This window comes from Aedes albopictus, chromosome 2 (genome assembly GCF_035046485.1).
Source record: "Aedes albopictus strain Foshan chromosome 2, AalbF5, whole genome shotgun sequence".
Lineage (NCBI taxonomy): Eukaryota > Metazoa > Arthropoda > Insecta > Diptera > Culicidae > Aedes > Aedes albopictus.
In genome coordinates, this window is record NC_085137.1 from 281955015 (window position 1) to 281973921 (window position 18907).

The window sequence follows — 18907 nt, forward strand, 5'->3', positions numbered from 1 at the left end:
GTGAAGTTTGTCGGATTCAGCTGGCACATGTCATATAGTACTCTTGCGGAGTATTTCAGATGCCTAATGACTCCTCCCTTGGCACAGCTCGGAATATTCTTCCCATTTTAAATGCATAACTTACTCCCGAAATCAAAGACTAGGATTTCCGGTCCAACATGGCAATTTAAGCAGCAACATCCCAGCATTTCTTCCATCGGCGCTAAACCATCACCTTCAAACGTGTAAACCTTGTTTGTCTTAATCGGGCAACTCCCAACGGCTCGTCCTTGCCGGCATGACTAGCACCGCAGACTACCGCTCCATGATCCTTCTGACCCTATTCTGTCCCTACGAAAAATTCAAATTCCGTCTCCTTTATCAATTAAGTTAATCAGTCAAATAAATAGTAAAAGAAATACTCCCTTATTTTTAAAGAGTAAAAGGTACGAATTAAATACGAACTATATTTTGTGAACTTTTAAAAATGGCATTTAATTATATTTTTTTTCGAAATACTTTTTTTTTTCGAATGTTTTTATTTTGTTTTTTTTTTTTTTTTTCGAAAATATCTTACCTTTTTTTTCGAATATTGTTTTTTTTTTTAATATATATTTTCGAATATTGTTTTTTTTTTTCGAAAAATGTTTTTTTTTTGCCTTTTTTCTTAATACATGTGTAATATTAATAATAATGTAATAAACTTAATACATGTGTAATGTAATATTAATCAAATATTTCATCATGAATTGGCCTACTTCATTAGCCTTATGCCTTCGGCAAATTATGTGACAAACTTGAAAGTAAGGAAAAAAAACCAATTGATCACAATTGAAACATCTTCAGAAGATCATTTCTGTCAACCAAAAACAATTTGCATTTTATATTCCATCAAATCTGGATTTCACTATATGAATAAAAAAAAAATTTTTTTCGAGACGCTGCCGGAGAAAAACAAAAACAACAAACTTACATACTACATCATAATGTTGCAGGGATGCAAGGCAATAATCTATTTATCTTTCTTGCATATCCGCAAAAGCTTAAAAATAAAATAAACTCACCGAGTCTCTAGGTACCTTACTTTTTCGTCCTTTTCCGTTTGTTGTGGCAAGTCCTTGGCTGCCGGCATTGCTCCACCCCTTTCCCTTTTGAGGTTGTAGGTTGGGCCTGTAAGTATACTCCATTTCTCTTGATTAACTTGTGTATAAAACCAAATTGTAAATATCATTCCACATTATTTTTACAGAGGATATGGGTTCCTCTAATCTCTCTTAATATTTCATTATTTCATAGAGGTTTTGGGTTTCCTCTTTCGTCAAAATCTGTAGACATTTGCTTTGTCTCCTTTCTGTGTTTTAAATTTTCTTATAATTTCATTTAAATTTTCAGAGGGCTTTTGTAAATCCTCTCTTAATTCTCTTAAGTTTTCATATTCGTTTTTTAAAAAAACGCTTGATTTTGCTCTTGTTCTAGTTTCTGTACTATTACATCATTGGAGGGTACGTGTTCCTCTCCTAAATCATCTCTCCTTTCGTTCAAATTTTCCGTTTATTATGTTACTGAAGGGTGTGTATTCCTCTTCTTTATTATTTTTCTTCAACTATTTCCTTGTATTTTCTGTATTCCTGGAGGGTGTGTTTTCCTCTCCTTAATTCTTTATTTCTCTTTGTTGTTTGATATCTATGGCCCTTACAGAATAGTAGTTACTCTGGTTTTCCAGCCCTTCGGTACATTCAAAAACTGAGTTTGACGGACGCATTCATTGTTATAAATTAGCTGTAGGCTCATAGTTTATCAATATTTTCTTTTTTGTTATGTAATTCCTCTCTTACTTCCCTTTCAATGTTTCATTTTATATTTACTGAGGGTATTCTATTCCTCTCATTTTTAATTAATGTTCACTTATTTTTATAGAGGGTATGAAATTCCTCTCATTTCAATTAAATTTTCATTTTATAATTATAGAGGGTATGAAATTCCTCTCCATTTCACTTTTAATTTTCATTTTGTATTTATTGAGGGTATGAAATTCCTCTCATTTTTCATTAATTTAATTTACCACTTTATCCTGAGTGGTGACAGATGAATATGATTTTCGTTTATATTTGCACTGATATTATTTATATCAATCGCTCTTTCTGTAATAGGTAATGTGTTTGGTATCATGTAGTCACTCTCTATTTCTTATTTAAATTTGATCAACTAAGTTCAATAATCTATTCCTATATATATTTTTCATAATCCTTAATGATTTGATTATGAGTGTAAATTAGTCAATATCATCGACAATATTTTAACATGAGGAATAATTAGCTCTCCTTTGTCAGTATGGGTATTTACAATTGTTGTAAACGAGAAGAAAAAATATTTATTGTTGATAAATGTTGTTTTTGGTTCAAATCAACCGTGGTCATCCCACAGGAGTTCCGTTAGGCACTCATAGTTTCCCGAAAAGACACAACCTCGTAGTAAATCTATCTCGTTTAAAAGATTGTCGAGTGGTTCGAAGTCTTTCCTTTTTGCGAGACTCGCAATAGTTGCTTCCTCTTTGGCATGAGCACTTTCTTGTTGTTTGATTTGGCTTTGGGGTTCTTGAAAAAAAATCTCGTTATCATAGGTAGTTTCTTGTAGCTGTTGCAATTTCAACCGAGTTTTAGTATTGCGGTATTCGCTCACTGCTTTCTCCGCATGGGCTTTATTTAGTTGTTTCAGTGGTGAAGTCAATTTGTTCTTAATTACGCAAAAAATATCAATTGGACCTTTGAAACTTGTAACTTTTTCATAGCTACTGAAACATTTTGAATTTTCTTCTAGTTCTTGAACTTTAGTTGACAACGTATCCTTTTCATTGAGTAGCTTTTCCAATTTATCAATAGATTCTGGCAAGTGTTTACTAAGGTCGCTCTTCTGTTGCTCCAACTTGATGATAACAGTTTTCATACGATGGGTTTCTTCTTCCAAATCCAAAATATTTCGCTCGGAATCCATAAACTTCGAAGATAGGTCATTCTTCTCTAGCTCAAGTTTATTAACAATCGTCTCCATACGATGGTTCTCCATTTCTAGATTCAAAATCTTTCGTTCGAATTCCACAAACTTCGAAGAAATGTCACTTTTCTCTTCCTCTAAATTAATGATAACCGTTTTCATGTGATGGTTCTCCTTTTTCAAATCCAAAGTCTTTTGCTCGAATTCCATAAACTTCGACTCCAACTCGTTCTGCAGTGCTTTCCGTTTCGTTTCCAGGTCCTCGATCGTCTCGTACGCTTTGTCCAGCTCCCGCGTCAACGACAACGTCTTGGTTTCCTTTTCGCGAGCTTCCCGCTCGGCGGCATCCCGTTCCTGGGCATGCTGCTCGCTGACGGCCTTCTCCTCGGCGAGAACTTTGTCGAAGTTCTTCTGCTTCTTTTCCAAGTCTAGCACCTTAGTACGCTGCGTCTCCAGCTCGATGGTGGCATCCTCCAGCTCCGATTGGATATTCTTTTTGCTCTTGCCCAGCCGATCGTTGGTGGCTTGCAGTTCGAAGATTTGCCGCTGCAGTACTTCGATGTCCTTATTCATCTTCATCTTCGCTTCCTCCAGTTCCTTCGCAATATCAGAATCTTCCACGGAACGCTTCTTCATTTCCTGGATGGTGAAGTTCAGTTCGGCCAACTTCTTCACGTAGTTCTTCTTATTGCTTTCGAGTTGCACCTTCAACTTGCGTACTTCACTTTCTTTACTTTCCAATTCGGAATTAATTGCCGTTTTGTTCTCAGCAACCGATAAAGCATGCTCTTCCTCTCGCATCTTCAGCATAGTGACTTCCTGGCTTAATGTTTCATTCAATATTTTCTCATTGTTCAGCTTAGCTTCCAAAGCTTTCAACTTGTTAACAAATTTCTTTTCTTTTGCAGCCATATCGTTAGCAGCATCCCGCCTATCTTCATAAAGTTCTTTTATGTCACGTTGAAACAGTCTTTCTAATCGAGCTTTTGATTCTTCTGATTCCTCCCATAATTCCTTATATTTCTCTGCTTCCATTGCTGCCTTATTATTGTTAACAGCATCGCTATTGTTGTTATGTTGATTATAACCATTGTTGTTGTAGTTGTTGTGGTTGTAATTGTTGTTGTTCTGGTTGTAATTGTTGTTGTTGTAGTTGTAGTTGTTGTTGTTGCGGTTGTAATTGTTGTTGTTGCGGTTGTAATTGTTGTTGTTCTGGTTGTAATTGTTGTTGTTGGTATTGTTAGTGTTCCGGTAGTAGTTGTTGTTGTTATTGCCTCGTGGCTTATCAACCCGTAGTCGCCTATGAATGCCTCTTAATTCCTCTTCCTCATACTCTCTCTCTTCCTCAGACTCTATCTCGAGCCTGTCTCGCGATTCTCGGAAGAATGTATCCCGTTGGGAATACTTAGGAAATGCCATTTTTTTTAAGGAAGCTATTGAGAGTGCTACTTCTATAAATGAGTTATCTGTGGTCATTAATTTTGTGACAGTTACTTACTCCACGCAAGTGCAAAATCCATAATCAATTACGAGAGAACTATAGAATAAAACAGAACTATTTTCCCGTCGTGTTTTTTTCATGTTTAATTTTTCTTTCAGCAAATTATTAAATTAATATCAATAGATATCAATTAATATCATCCATAAATCAAGCCGTGCCATCAACACTCCTAATATCATGACATGGCCATCCATAAAAGCAATATTCGAAAAGCGCGAAAAATAAAGTTCTACCGATAGGGTTTGGCCGTGTTTGTCGCAGTAGCACGATCTTTGCTCTCATCTCCAGCAACCTATGTTTGTTTCTAATCACACCCATGTTCATTCCCAATCCGTTAAAATAGTAGGAGAAACCAACCGGGAAATAAATTGTTAATAGATTTTTGATAGATTCGTTCCTCTATAACCACATGATTAAATCAGATGATTCTTTAAAATTAAATTTGTCTTATAAATTTTGCAATATCTTTTCTACATGCATTACTAACATGATCCTGGGAAACGAAACTGCCATAAAATGTTCAAGCATTCCAAAGATTGCAATATTCATAGTTCATAATCTTCAATTTGATCAAGAGTTCATGTGAAAAAGCCAACAAATAAAATTATAAAAAAGGGATTTCTTTACGTGCAATTTTTGTTACTTGCCTTTCTCAAGCTCAAATAAAAAAGATACAATAATAGCATTCTATTAGAATGTTCTAACTTTCATTTTATGCTAAGAGAACCAAAATCATATACACATACGCACTCCACTTAAAATCACTCAATTAAAAAAAATATTGATTCGACTTACCCATTATTCTGCATCATATTGCTGGGTCCGATGAAGATACTTAGTTCCTCTTGTAGGAAATGATCTGGCAGTGATCGATTTGCAAGCGGTTTGCAAATGTGCGACTCAGTAGTGTCCAGTGGGTCCAACTTCTTCTCTGTTTTGACTGTTTTGAGTAACACAACAATTTTCGTTGAAAGGAATCCGAGATCAGCATCACACTCAAACTGTGCACGGTTCAAGAGTTCTACTCAACTGAATGATTCACACTGTTTCGCCTAATAGTTTTCTGCGCAACACTTACACGATTTCTTCTGTAGTAACCAGCTGGGTCTTAGATACTTCAATAGGTTTTTATTCTTTTTCACTTTCCAATCACAAACGGCGTGCCTGCACTTGTTTAGCGCTTTTGCGCTGTCACCAGAATGTAGACGCGAAGTGGTCACGGCACTGCACTGGCTTTCTTCCTATTCTTCCTTTTTCGGAAAAACTAACTCTACGATTATTACTTCTTACTGTTTATTCTTCTTCTAGACTTACTTTCTAACACTTTCTCGCAACCACACGGCACACTAACGTCGTCGACACCGACGACAAACGGACACCCGGACTTCTCCAACGAACCCACAACAACCGTCACCGCGAACAGACGAACCGGGCAACCGACGATCCACACAACAATACAACACCGCCCCGGCGTCAATCGCGGGTCTTTTAACTTGCCGTCGCAAGAACTCATTCTCCCGATCTGAAAAGAAATAAGAGAAAAGAGAAAAGCCAAAACGGGCGTCGTCCACTCTGGCTTCATTAGTTCGGCCGCGTGACTGAGACCTTGTTGGGGTTCAGTCAGCGCTGCCGGGCGTCAAACAAAAATTAAAAGAAAAACATTTCTCCGGCATTGGAGCGAGAACGTTATATCACCAGGTCAACCAGCAACAAGCAGTAAGCATTCTCTCTGCTTGCATCGCTTGTTTCTTGGTTAACCGGCGTTGGTCTATAAACATGACCGTGAAATCCACATGTGATGTAATCCACTAATTGCGTGGAGCACCATGAGGAAATAAATGGTCTTTCTTAGATCAATGGTGATCATTGATCTTTAGATTTAATCGATACAGGGAGGCAGGAGGGATTCGGTCGGCAGGACCGCTACACTCGTTCTCGCAGCAGTTTCCAGCGGCGTCACTGGTGATCGCTGCATCATTCCACTTCTTCTGAACGCGTCCGCGTTCTCTCCAACTACTTCGGTATAATTTGATGTCTCCATTCTATTGGGTCCCCCCTCCGAGCCGCTATCTCCACCTGCTGTACGTAGTCGCTTTCGTGATCTCTTGGTTGTCTATGAATCAGGGAGGCCAAGCGAGGGTTGAACACGTACCTTCATGGGGTCCGTGTCCAGAGCCAGATCAGCGCAAGTCGGGAGTGTTACATCCGAGCCTAGTACCCATCAAAAATGATGGACAGATGAAGAACGTATCCGGAGGCCTGCCAAGGTTTTACCGGGACGGAGGCAGACGCACCATTAGCCCGCTCGCCGTTTCAAGTAGGTGTCACCCTTCCTTACTCAGGGAGCAGAATGGCACGAATGTCAGCCCATCGTCGTCATCCTATCCGTAATCCGTAGTCCGTTGTCGTTTGCGTTGACCAGTATGCCATAATCAGGATGTTACTGGCATCGATCCTGATGTGCCGGTTGGCACTCCGAGTATTTGGGCTAAGGCACTTTGGAAGCGGTACCAGGTCGCTTGTACAGAGTTGCTTGCGGATGTGTGGCTTTTTATGGAGATCCAACAGAGCCCACTGTTGAAACCCCGCCACATCCTAGGCATCCTCTGCTTGAGCTATCTGGAAACCAGAAGCTCGGTCACTCCCCGAAGGAAGAGCCAAAGGTGGTAATCCACACGGATGTGTGAACGATTTTCGCTTAGGATGAATTCCCAAGCTGCCACCCGACTCGCAGAAGGGGGGGTTCGTCAAGCCCCTGGACTCCTGTCCCTGCTGCCCCTGTGTGTGTGTGTGTGTGTGTGTGTGTGTGTGTGTGTGTGTGTGTGTGTGTGTGTGTGTGTGTGTGTGTGTGTGTGTGTGTGTGTGTGTGTGTGTGTGTGTGTGTGTGTGTGTGTGTGTGTGTGTGTGTGTGTGTGTGTGTGTGTGTGTGTGTGTGTGTGTGTGTGTGTGTGTGTGTGTGTGTGTGTGTGTGTGTGTGTGTGTGTGTGTGTGTGTGTGTGTGTGTGTGTGTGTGTGTGTGTGTGTGTGTGTGTGTGTGTGTGTGTGTGTGTGTGTGTGTGTGTGTGTGTGTGTGTGTGTGTGTGTGTGTGTGTGTGTGTGTGTGTGTGTGTGTGTGTGTGTGTGTGTGTGTGTGTGTGTGTGTGTGTGTGTGTGTGTGTGTGTGTGTGTGTGTGTGTGTGTGTGTGTGTGTGTGTGTGTGTGTGTGTGTGTGTGTGTGTGTGTGTGTGTGTGTGTGTGTGTGTGTGTGTGAATAATCAGAGAGTGAGTGTATCTATTAATAATTGAAGAGAAATTGAACTAATTGGTTCTCATCTAGGTTGATGAGGGTCGTCCACAAATTCCACGCCTACAGTCATGATGATCATTTTTTGTTCAGATCAAGTTTTTTTCAGTTCAATTTAGGGTCCTAATGACACCTAAAAATCTTTGATCTGATTGAATCTCATCAATTTGATTTTTTTTTTCATAGGGTAGGTAATCAAAATTTGAACCAAATTGCGGCTCTCTGAGGCAGTGCAAATTTTAAGTGATTTTTTCTCTCACATGGAAATAATTTACTACGGCAAAATCGTATGTACCTGAAAGCCAAGGATATAAGCTTTCTGTTAAATGGTAAAAAGTTTGTATTTGTACCGAATTTCATTGAAATATTCGATTTTTCATCAACAATGATTTTAATCTTAATTTGAACCATCGTAATCAAAATTTGAACCAATTTCAATCTTAATTTGAACTACTGGCGGCAGCAGCTCGAGCAACTCACAAAACAGCCAATTCCATACTGAACAACAAAAAATCACATGAATCTGCTAATTCTCATACCTATTTTTCAGTAGGCAGTGGAATCTCAGCTCAGAATGTTCAAAATTCTTCAGGAATTTGGAAACTGAATTTGCAATTTTTCATCCCCAAAAGTAAACAAAGCAACCACTAGCGCAATCTACAGGCCAACACTAGAAGCTAACCCCCATTTACTAGTTCAAATTTAGATTACAAATGGTTCAACTTAAGATAACATTCTCCAAGTAAGAATCACTTAAATTTGATAATTTTATGACAAATAATGCGAAATATTATTCGGTTGGTCGATTCTACGATAAATAAGCTTTCATTTGACGTGTTCATATATTGCGTGTGATACAATGCATTAGCTGTACGAGTGCACCGAAAATGTGCTTTCTTTGCGGGGAAATGGGTGAAATCACAGGGATTTTTCAATTGCTTGTTTTTCATGACAAAAACGCTTTTTTCAATGCTTTTAAAGTCCATGTTATCAGGTTATATTACGGAAAGCTGTTTAACATCTTTTTCGGGACAATATTGCTTAAAATGTACGTCGTTTTAATGGATTTCGAAATGGTTCAAATTAAGATTACAATTTGACTAGTTCAAAGTTTGATTTCTTACCCTACACATTTAATCATTTAAATTTATTCGTAACTGAGTCAAATATCGCTGCTTGAAAAAATAATGTTATTTCTTTTTACAGGCTCAAACGTTTACCCTCGGGCCTGGGGAGGGAAACCTCCGTCCCCGGCAGGACCTGGGAAAAACGGGAGTAGAGGACATGACCCAGCTCGAAGATCTGCATGAAGCTTCACTACTATGGAATCTGAAGTTGCGATACGATAACGGGCTCATTTACACATATGCTGGCAGTATACTGATAGCGGTCAATCCGTACAAAATGTTCCCAGATGCATATGGCATTGAAATGGCAAAAATGTACTCCGGAAAACCATTGGGGACGCTTCCACCCCATTTATTCGCCATTGGTTCTGCTGCGCACGCTGCACTACCATCGCCTCAAGTTGTAGTCATTTCTGGCGAATCTGGATCAGGTAAAACCGAATCTACCAAACTTGTGATGCAATATTTGGCGGCCGTAGTACCAGGTGGCGGATCCGCATCAACCGTCATCACGGAGCAAATATTGGAAGCAGCGCCCCTGCTGGAAGCCTTTGGTAATGCACGAACCGCCCGAAACGATAACAGCTCAAGGTTTGGAAAGTATTTGGAAGTATTCTTTAAATCTGGAGCAATTATAGGTGCAAAAATCACTCAATATTTACTCGAAAAGTCGAGAATTGTAACCCAGGCACCAGGAGAGCGAAACTATCATGTATTCTATGAGTTGCTTGGAGGCCTTTCAGAAACTGAGCGTACTAAGTATGGCCTTTTGGAAGCTGATAAGTATTTTTACCTGAACCAAGGCGGATCAGACTGTTCACCGGGTCGTGTTGACTGGGCCTCACTACAAGGAGCAATGCAGGTGCTAGGAGTGTCGGAAAGCGAACGCGAAGGCATAGTTAACGTCCTAGCATCCGTGTTACATTTGGGGAATGTCTATTTCCACCGTAGACAGTTAAGACACGGACAAGAAGGTGTTGAAGTTGGGTCAGACGCTGAAATCAAATGGGCTGCCCATCTTCTCCAGATACCATCGGAGGGCATACTCAGGTCTTTGACATCAAGAATAACAGAGACACGATCAGAGCGGCTGTACACTCCATTGAGTATAGATCAAGCGCTGGACGCTAGAGATGCTTTAGCCAAAGCATTGTATTCTGGATTATTCAATTGGTAAGTACAATATTGATATACACATTTTATAGCATTGTATCATTGTTAACATCAAGCAACGGATAACTTATAAAACTTGTAAAATAATTATAAGTGTTAAGTGAACCAGGTCGCCCTTAAAGTTGCTTATATAAGTGTTAACGTTGGTTCATGTTATTTTTGTCATTTATATATAGGTATAAAACACTTAACAACCTCATATTTTCAGGTTGGTCCTCCGGATTAATTCCATTGTGCACAAGGGAGGCACTCACGATGCGCATCGTATTTCCATCCTTGATATTTTTGGATTCGAAGATTTGGCAGAAAACTCATTTGAGCAGTTGTGCATCAACTATGCTAACGAAAGTCTGCAGTTGTATTTCAACAAGCATGTTTTCAAACTAGAACAAGCGGAATACGCAAAAGAGCGATTGGAGTGGTCTGCGTTGGAATGGGAAGACAACCTTCCAGTAATACATTTGCTGGCAAAGAAGCCGGTAGGGATCTTCCACTTGCTAGATGATGAGTCCAATTTTCCAAGGGCGAACGATTTAAGCTTTCTGGAAAAATGCCACTACAATCATGCGTTGAACGAACTATATTCAAGGCCTAGGATCGGTGCTCAGGAGTTTGGTATTACCCATTATGCTGGACAAGTTTGGTACTGTGTAGAAGGTTTCCTCGAGAAGAATCGTGACGCCCTGCGAATGGATGTCGTAGAACTTTTGAGCTCGAGTACGGAACCACTAGTTGGCGAAATGACAAAACAGTTACGAGCACAACGGGACATCGGAAAAACCTTGCCCAGAGGCATAAATGGGCGATTTGTAACTATGAAGCCTAGAACACCAACCGTAGCAGCAAGATTTTCTGATTCCCTACAACAGCTTTTGCAATCAATGGCAAAATGTAATCCGTGGTTTGTGAGGTGTGTCAAGCCAAACAATGACAAACAAGCTCTTCGTATGGATATGCCATGCGTATTACAGCAGCTGCGTTATCTGGGTATGTTGGATACCATAAAGATACGACAACGAGGATACCCAGTACGGCTTCGGTTTCAACATTTTGTTGAGCGATATAGACATATGTTAAAAACTCCCCTACCAAGAGGAACTCCGTACCGCGAGCTGTGTAGGTTTGTTCTTGATTCTCTGCCAGGAACCAATACAGAAGGGCCTGATTTCCAACTTGGAGCGACTAGAGTATTTCTCAGAGAAGCACTCCATCGAACCTTAGAAGCCAGTCGATCAGAAAGATTACGAATTGCAGCTGTTACAATTCAGAAAAATGTACGAGGAATGCTTTCTCGAAAGCGTATACAGCGACAAAACCGAGGCGCTGTTACCATTCAAAAGGCATGGCGTGGATATAAAGATAGAAAGAATTACGTTATGCTCAAGAGAGGCGTGGTCAAAGCCCAAGCACTATATCGAGGACGCGTTCAAAGGAAACGCTATGCAAAACTAAAAGTAGAAATGAAACGTAGAAGAGATGCTGAACGAATGCAAAAGGAACGCGCAGCGCAAAATCTGGCCAAAGAGCAGGTTGAGCGAAATACTTCCGCACTGCTGGACATTCCAGCCGAACTCGTATTTATTTTCTCTAAATCGGAAAATTGGTCCGGACAACAAAACGACCGCCATTTAGTCAAAGTTGTGGGAACAGTTCCAGGTCCTCCAACGGCATCCGATCTACCTCCAGATCTGGACCAGTTTGCATTTGGAAAGTTCAGTTCCGTATATTGCAATGGAATGAAAATTTCTTCCAGACGTGATGTCATATCGACACCTTTTTTGTCAAGAGCAGCAGCTCGTGACCAGGATTTTAAAGATGCGATTGCAATTTTTAAACTTATTTTAAGATGGACTTCTGACCCAACAATAGATCAGAACAAAGAAAAAATAATGGCAGATTACATAGTCCATAAAGGATTGTCTTCCAGAGGCCTGAGAGATGAAATACTCGTTCAAATTTGTAATCAAGTATACAGGGCAGATGAAACATCAGCTGAAAAACTGTGGCTGCTTATGTCCCATTGCTTATCTGCTTTTCAACCAGGATCCGCATTCAACAAATATTTGATAAAATTTATTGTGGACAATGCACCGTTCAACACCAAGGAACAACTGTTGAAGAAATTGTTGCGCAATGATACGGGCAATCAAGCGAATCCATGCCGTCTGTTTCCGCCGTCATGGCTAGAATGGAGAGCTTCATCTAGGCTTGCTGACACTGCTCTTGGACTTATCCTACCAGATGGTATAATGCAAACGGTTGCCGTAGATTCGTGGACAACGTGTGAAGAAGCCGCCGCTTTAGCGATTTCATCGTTGGGTATTCCAAACCTGGGTTGGACTGTTGTGATTGACGATAGCGGTTTAGTAACAGATTCGTGCGGTTTAGATTATGTGCTAGATTTGGTGTCGGAGAAAGAACTCTGTCCAGCTTTTCCAGCAGTTCGCAGTGATTTGCTCAGATGTGGTAGTAGAAATCCACAACCTCCACCTGCTGAGCCTGAAATGAGCCCCAAGAGGCCTCAAGTACCTCCGCCGGAACCTCCATCAGGAAAGCGAATGTCCGATATACAACTACTTCCAGCATCTCATGAACCTCATGTGATCGAAAGTAAATCAGACGGGGATGAGATAAGACCCGAATATACTCGGCATATGGAGTCTGCTACTAGAAAAACTTCACATGATGCAATTTCTCGCAGCAAAATACTGAACGATCATTACTTTGAAACAGAAAAATCGAGATCCAGATCACTTGACGATCTTTTAGCAGCTGACGCAAATGAAATTATTCCCATCAGTGATCCTGAACCAATGGTGCTTACAATGGCCGAACATCGGCAAAGTGATCGTTACCGATCGAGTGATGGTATAACTCCACTGAAAGAACCGCAACCAAGATACGTCAAATCTCAATATGCCGGGAAGAGAACGGCTGGATCGCATTCCAGCAAGTATGTCGATAGGTCGGAAATGAGTATTCGATCATCTGCCATGTCAGACACCAGTGAAGCACCTTCTCTGGCTAGCCATGTCAGACGCGTACGTGTTCCATCGCAAGCCTCTGACGTCGATCAATTTTTAGACGATTTATTTAGCCCTGTTCTGGACGGTTCTCTCGATGAACTATCAGATGCCAGGTCATTAGCTGCCAGTATACGAGGAACTGGATGCAACCCAATACAAGAAAATACTGTCGATGATTACATCGACACGGTCCTATCATCAGTAGATGTTTGTTCCACTATCGCCAATCTGCAAAATGGAAACAACATCGATAAAATTATCAAAGGGGGAGGCACGGCTCACCAGACCAAAAATAATGGATTTTCCCCGAATGCGTCAAACTTTACCTCGACGCCTGTTACGCCAATCACACCAATTAATTCGAATTCATTGCTGATGATGAGCTCAGTTACCCCCGAAGTAGTGGTGCCAGTATTCAACATCCCACCGGGAGTTGATGGATCTGCGTACCAGCAACAAGTTCAGAGAGCGTTTTTACAGTCAGCGATGGCACAGAACATTCAAATTCAACAGCAATTGATCGCGCAAAATCAAGCTCTGCAAACATTGCTCACTCAACAAGATGGACCTAAATCACCGCCAATTCACAACATGTCTCCCAAGCAGAATGCATCTTTATCGCCATCGACGCCTCAATCGGCCAATCGTAAAACGAGCGTAAAGACCAGATCTGATTCCACTACGGCGTCTATGTCTGATCTGTTACGAAATCGGAAAGACTCTTCGTCATCCAATTTGATCCCGCCACCTCCACCACCACCATTGCCACCACCACTAGAGATGAAGGATCCCCTCGAAGTGCGACCTTTCCTAGATCCCTATGGCAGAGCCAAAACAGTACGAATCGGTAAGTGGAGGTGGCCACCTCCACAAGATGGATCTGCAGGAGAGAGTGAAGAGAACTTTATGCACTTTAAAATGACACGCCAAACAAATCGTAAAACCACACCCCAATCGCAAGTGAACAGTAACGTTGAATCCCCAATTGGATCACCTAACGGTGTAGAATGGGACGAATTCGAGATAGACATACAAATGGCAAGCAATTCCAGCAATCAGCATCCCATGGGTGATCCAAATCAGAAAGGAAATCAAGCCAACCGTGTTGCGAAGCGAAGCTTCGACATTGGTGCAGATAGACCTTCGCCAAGCAGTGTGGGCAAACTTAAACTAAGCAATGAAATGAGACAACGGCTGGAACAAGTCACTGCCGGTCACTCCGTGAGGTCGACCAGCACTCGGTCGGATAGAGCGGAACGTGTTCCCGCAAAGTTGGAAGATACGAGAAGGATGATTTTGGAGCAACAACTTGGTGGAATTATGTCCATGCAGTCGTCAAATACTCAATCTGACATTCCGTCCGTTAAAACGCAAGTTCAACGAATGGAAGCCGGTAAAAGACCTCCACCAACGGCGTGGCCTACGGTAAGTGTTTTTATTTATTTTTTTAAGTTATTTTAATATAACCTGGCCAACAACAGTATTTTTACACGGTTCATAGTCGTCCATACACTTCAATGGTGATTAACCACATGATTTTACCTGGTAGAATTATCCAAAATCAGCTTTTGTAAGCAGGTGATGTGCTCAGACCTGGTATTTATTATGTTTTCAGTTCAAACCCGAATTAGCGACATTTTTTCTTGTACTTCCGCTGCTTTTGCCTTGCGATAAACACAATGTCGGAAGTGGGGCGCTGTATTGTACACCTGGTCTATACAACACCACACTTCCGACATTGTTTAACGCAAGGCAAAAGCTGCGGAAGTAAAAGAAAAAAATGTTGTTAATTCGGTTTTGAACTGAATACTGATGTAAATCTCAACCGTTGTCAATCTACTGTTCACTAGTTTTCTACTAAACTAGTTACGATTCATAATCTGGGATAGCGCTTTGTAAGTCACATTTAGGATTACGATAGTAGTATAATGGGCCAGGCTTGTCCGCACTGAACGCATGAAAATTTTGCTCTTTTGATTTACACCACCAAAACCATCGTATTTATGCAATCTTCCTATCTTGCCCGATAGAAGGATGTTGAAATTACCTAAATGTCATTTTGAACTGTCAAAAAACCGCACCGCAGTGCCACACTGTGCGCGCAAAGAGAATTTCACCCGGGTGAATTCACTCCAGTGAATTTCTCTTTGCGCGCTCAGTGCGGCACTGCGGTGAGATTTTTTGACGGTTCGAAATGTCATTTAGGATATTCTTAGCATACAGTGTCTTTAGGATATTCAAACATCCTTTTATCAGGTAGGATAAAAAGATTGCATAAACACGATGGTTTTTGTGGTGAAAATCAAAAGAGCAGAATTTTTTTGCGCTGAGTGTGGACAAGCCTGGGCCCATTCCTATTTCTTCTATTTTTTGTATTCGCAATTGTTATAATCTTTCTTTTTTGGTGTTAAGGACAGACTTGTTAGAATCCCAAAATGACTACCACAATGGGCGACTTTGGTACCTACTCACGATTTCGTAAGCACAAATCTCTTCGTAAACAAAACCAGTGCACCTGAGCTTCTTATTTCAAGCTTCTTACAAGTGAGCAAGAACAGAATAATAAAATGCGCTATTGTTTGAAGCTTGCTTCTTGAGATTTATGCGTCTGAAGTTCTGATGCACTGTTGAAGCGGGATTTTAAGACGTTTGTTCTTAAGTGTTGGCGTATTGGTTTTACCTGCATTTCATAGGAATATTTTATAAGATAGGAAATATTTTGCTTTTGGTTAAAGTCCAAAGTGACCTTGGGTGCGAAAATTGAGTTTTTACCTACTTTCAAATGTCGCAACTCGATTTAGGTTAGTGCATATTGTTCCTGCTAATTAGCTTAATGATGCGCAACAAGAAAAAAAAACGATTTGAATTTACATCGCAACTGCAACTTTGCGCGTGCTTGGAGTCGCGACTTCGATTTGATGCTACGACGATAATATTTCAAAGCTTGTAGCAGTTTTTTTGCACTTGAATTGCACTCAAAAATTTTAATAAAAGTGATATAAGAAGTGTTAGTTGAAATTCAAAGGAAAACATTTTTTCAATAAAAATGCCACAAATCTTAGAAAAACCGCGTATTTAAGTGTTGTTTGGATCAAATATGATAGCATCAAATTCATGAATCACCGCGTTAACAACTACCACAACTTTCAAAATCTTCCAATATCACCTAGACATTATGCTTGCTGAAATTACATATATTAGATGCTTCACGTTTCAAGAAACGGCATCAAAAGTATTCAAATTTCTAACATAAAACACTTTCATTATAATTAAGACACTCTTTCGAAATAAATCACGCCAAAAACAAATGTGATTTAAAAGTTACTCACCTTTGTGATCCATTTCCTCGAATTAAATGCATATACAGTCATTTGCTTGACTATTGCCTGTATTTTTCTATGAACTTCTGTAAAAATAAACAAGGGTAAACAAAAAATCAGTTGTTGCAGTACTTTCACTTAACATTATTCTCATTGAATATTCATTAAACAACCCTAGTAATATCATAAAGTCCATCATCATTCATACACAGAACAATTTATTTTAGGCTTTTTAGGCCAATGTTGATGTTTTATGACCAACTTTTTAGAACAACTAATTTAACTTGAGTATTTGTTGCACATATTTTTCTTAAATTAACTTAGTTTTCATCGTCCCTCCTTATCAATCAAAAGTTTTGTAAGAATTTTTAAAATTTCCAAATAGATCGAAATAAATATACATTTCAGATGAATTATCTTGCTAATATCCTAATAAACCAAAATGTTTGGGGTATACTCTCAAAAAAAAAAAATCACAAAATTGCAATAATTCTGAAGAAACCCAAAGTTTCATTCACCTCAGCTAAACGTATGTCTGTCATTTAAAGGATTTTTACCTTCGTTTTTGTTTCAGTGTATGTATCACTTGCCAATTAAACAGTATTGGATACGCTATCACTACAATAAAAAAGTTTCATTATAAACATATGTTTGTGGTTCAATTTTGAAATCCTTGGAAATCCTCAAAACATTTCGGTTATACATTTTGTTATTGTTGAACTGTACTCAACATGGCACACAAACTAAATAGTAAATATCCTATTTTGAATTCAGGTTCTTCCACCTGCTCCTGCTGGACCAGCCCCACCACCGCCAATCAGACCCCCAAATACTACGCCTCCAGCTCCACCACCACCACAGATGCAAATATCCCTACAAGAGGTGCCTTCCTTCGTTCAACGCCAGGAGCGCGATACGTTTGGAGCTAAAGATCCATTCAACGACTCATGGAGTCGTGCTGAGGCAGCAAAGTTAGAACTGGTTTATGAAGCAAGTAAGTTCATTTTTTTCTTTTTAGTTTAAGCTCAAGCATTTTAAATTATTTTTCATTTTTTATTACAGGTTTTAAAAAGGAAGTTGTGATTCAACGCGAACGATCACGGTCCCGATCACGATCGCGAGATCGCGAAAATTTCTCTGAATCTGTATGGGATCGTTCAGAAGTGGAGGGGCCATCATCAACTACTAGCGATCGCGAGCATAAAGAACGGGAGAAACGTGAACGAAACTACGAGATGACTCAAATTCAAAGAGAAAAGGAAAGCACAAAAGTTTACCAACCAGCACAGCCAAAAGATAAAATTAAATCGAACAGTAGCAACAACCGCCAGTCTGTAGCCACATTCAAAACACACATGGTTCAAAAAAGTGTGCAAGAAAGAGAACGCAAAACATCAGCTACTACCGTATCGTCGATCAACAACGATCATATGAACGAATCCGATCTATCGGTACACGATCCACCCGCGCCAGTGATGCCGTTACCTGCACAACCATCGTTGAAAGCTCCTGCTGCTGCGTGTCTAACCTACAATAAAATCACTTGGAAATTACGTGTTCGAAAAGAAGTATTTCGTCCTAGTGAATCGGTTTCTGCTCCAGCTGCGCTTGATCTGATGTTCTCGCAAATAACATCCGACGTACTGGGAATAACACCATGTTTGCGAATCAATCCACAAGAAAAACGTGCAGCTATGAACTTACTCAATAGTCACGGCGTAACGACCGAAAATATGTCGAGTCAGGTTAGAGCAATAGTGAAGCGTCACCTGCTGGATATGGCACGAGGCTGGCCTCTGTACTTCTCACGGATGTTTATACTAAACGGTTCCCCCTCTATCCCCGGTGGAACCCTGCTTGCCGTGTCTCACGTTGGAGTGTGCTTAGCGAGAAAGGAGCAGGATTATATTGCTGTGCAAAAATCAATGCCCTTCTCGGAAATTCAAAGTGTGACTACGTTGCCGCGACCTTCAACGTTCCAGTTGACTTTGAGAAATGGGAACCGTATTGTGCTTCATGCTCCAAAATCAACTGCTATACAAGGCATGATACATTCCTTCTTGATGGAATTCCGACAGGTAGGTGCAATATTTGTTACTTCAATGTTTTATAGGTTTCTGGGATAGACTAAATGATCGGGACTGGCACAATTTTCAGTTTCACAAAATGGTTAACTAGCTGTAATTTTTCGAAAAGTGCATCAAAACATCTCTTTTTTTTACTGTAAGTTGGTCGACTACTTGTCTACCAATGGTTCTAGTTTGGGAAAGATCGGGCTGTCCTACATGAAGTAAAAGAGTAAAGAGATTTTGGTGAAAGGCTTAATTATCCGATAGCCAACTTTGAACTGTTATATCTCTAGATTCAATGAACCGAATGTAATGAAATTTAGAGAGTTTATGCCTTATATAGGGTATCGCGCCACTTGGACGGTGGCTTCTATATTCGTCTGTTTTCCACAATAACTCAGTCAATTTTGAACCAATTATTGCGCGATTCCCTAATGA

General features: G+C 40.2%; 2 protein-coding genes across 2 annotated transcripts in view; one reads left to right on the plus strand and one right to left on the minus strand.

Moving 5' to 3' along the window:
- The window catches only part of LOC109414978 (unconventional myosin-XV), a 98351-nt gene that overhangs the window by 33761 nt on the left and 45683 nt on the right, over window positions 1-18907 (plus strand). Inside the window, exons 3-6 of the mRNA XM_062851933.1 lie at window positions 8961-10054; window positions 10263-14505; window positions 17175-17394; window positions 17463-18478. Of these exons, the coding sequence (XP_062707917.1) occupies window positions 8961-10054; window positions 10263-14505; window positions 17175-17394; window positions 17463-18478 (6573 nt within the window). The remainder of the gene's footprint in view (window positions 1-8960; window positions 10055-10262; window positions 14506-17174; window positions 17395-17462; window positions 18479-18907) is intronic.
- Window positions 2383-5406, minus strand: LOC109428804 (myosin heavy chain, non-muscle-like). The gene has a single exon (XM_062854687.1). It carries the CDS (start codon window positions 4444-4446, stop codon window positions 2383-2385), a length of 2064 nt encoding a protein of 687 aa, XP_062710671.1. The 5' UTR covers window positions 4447-5406.

What these genes read in the sequence shown, in the direction of transcription:
- LOC109428804 (XM_062854687.1), bottom strand. Translation starts at nt 4,446, where the DNA reads ATGACCACAGATAACTCATTTATAGAAGTAGCACTCTCAATAGCTTCC.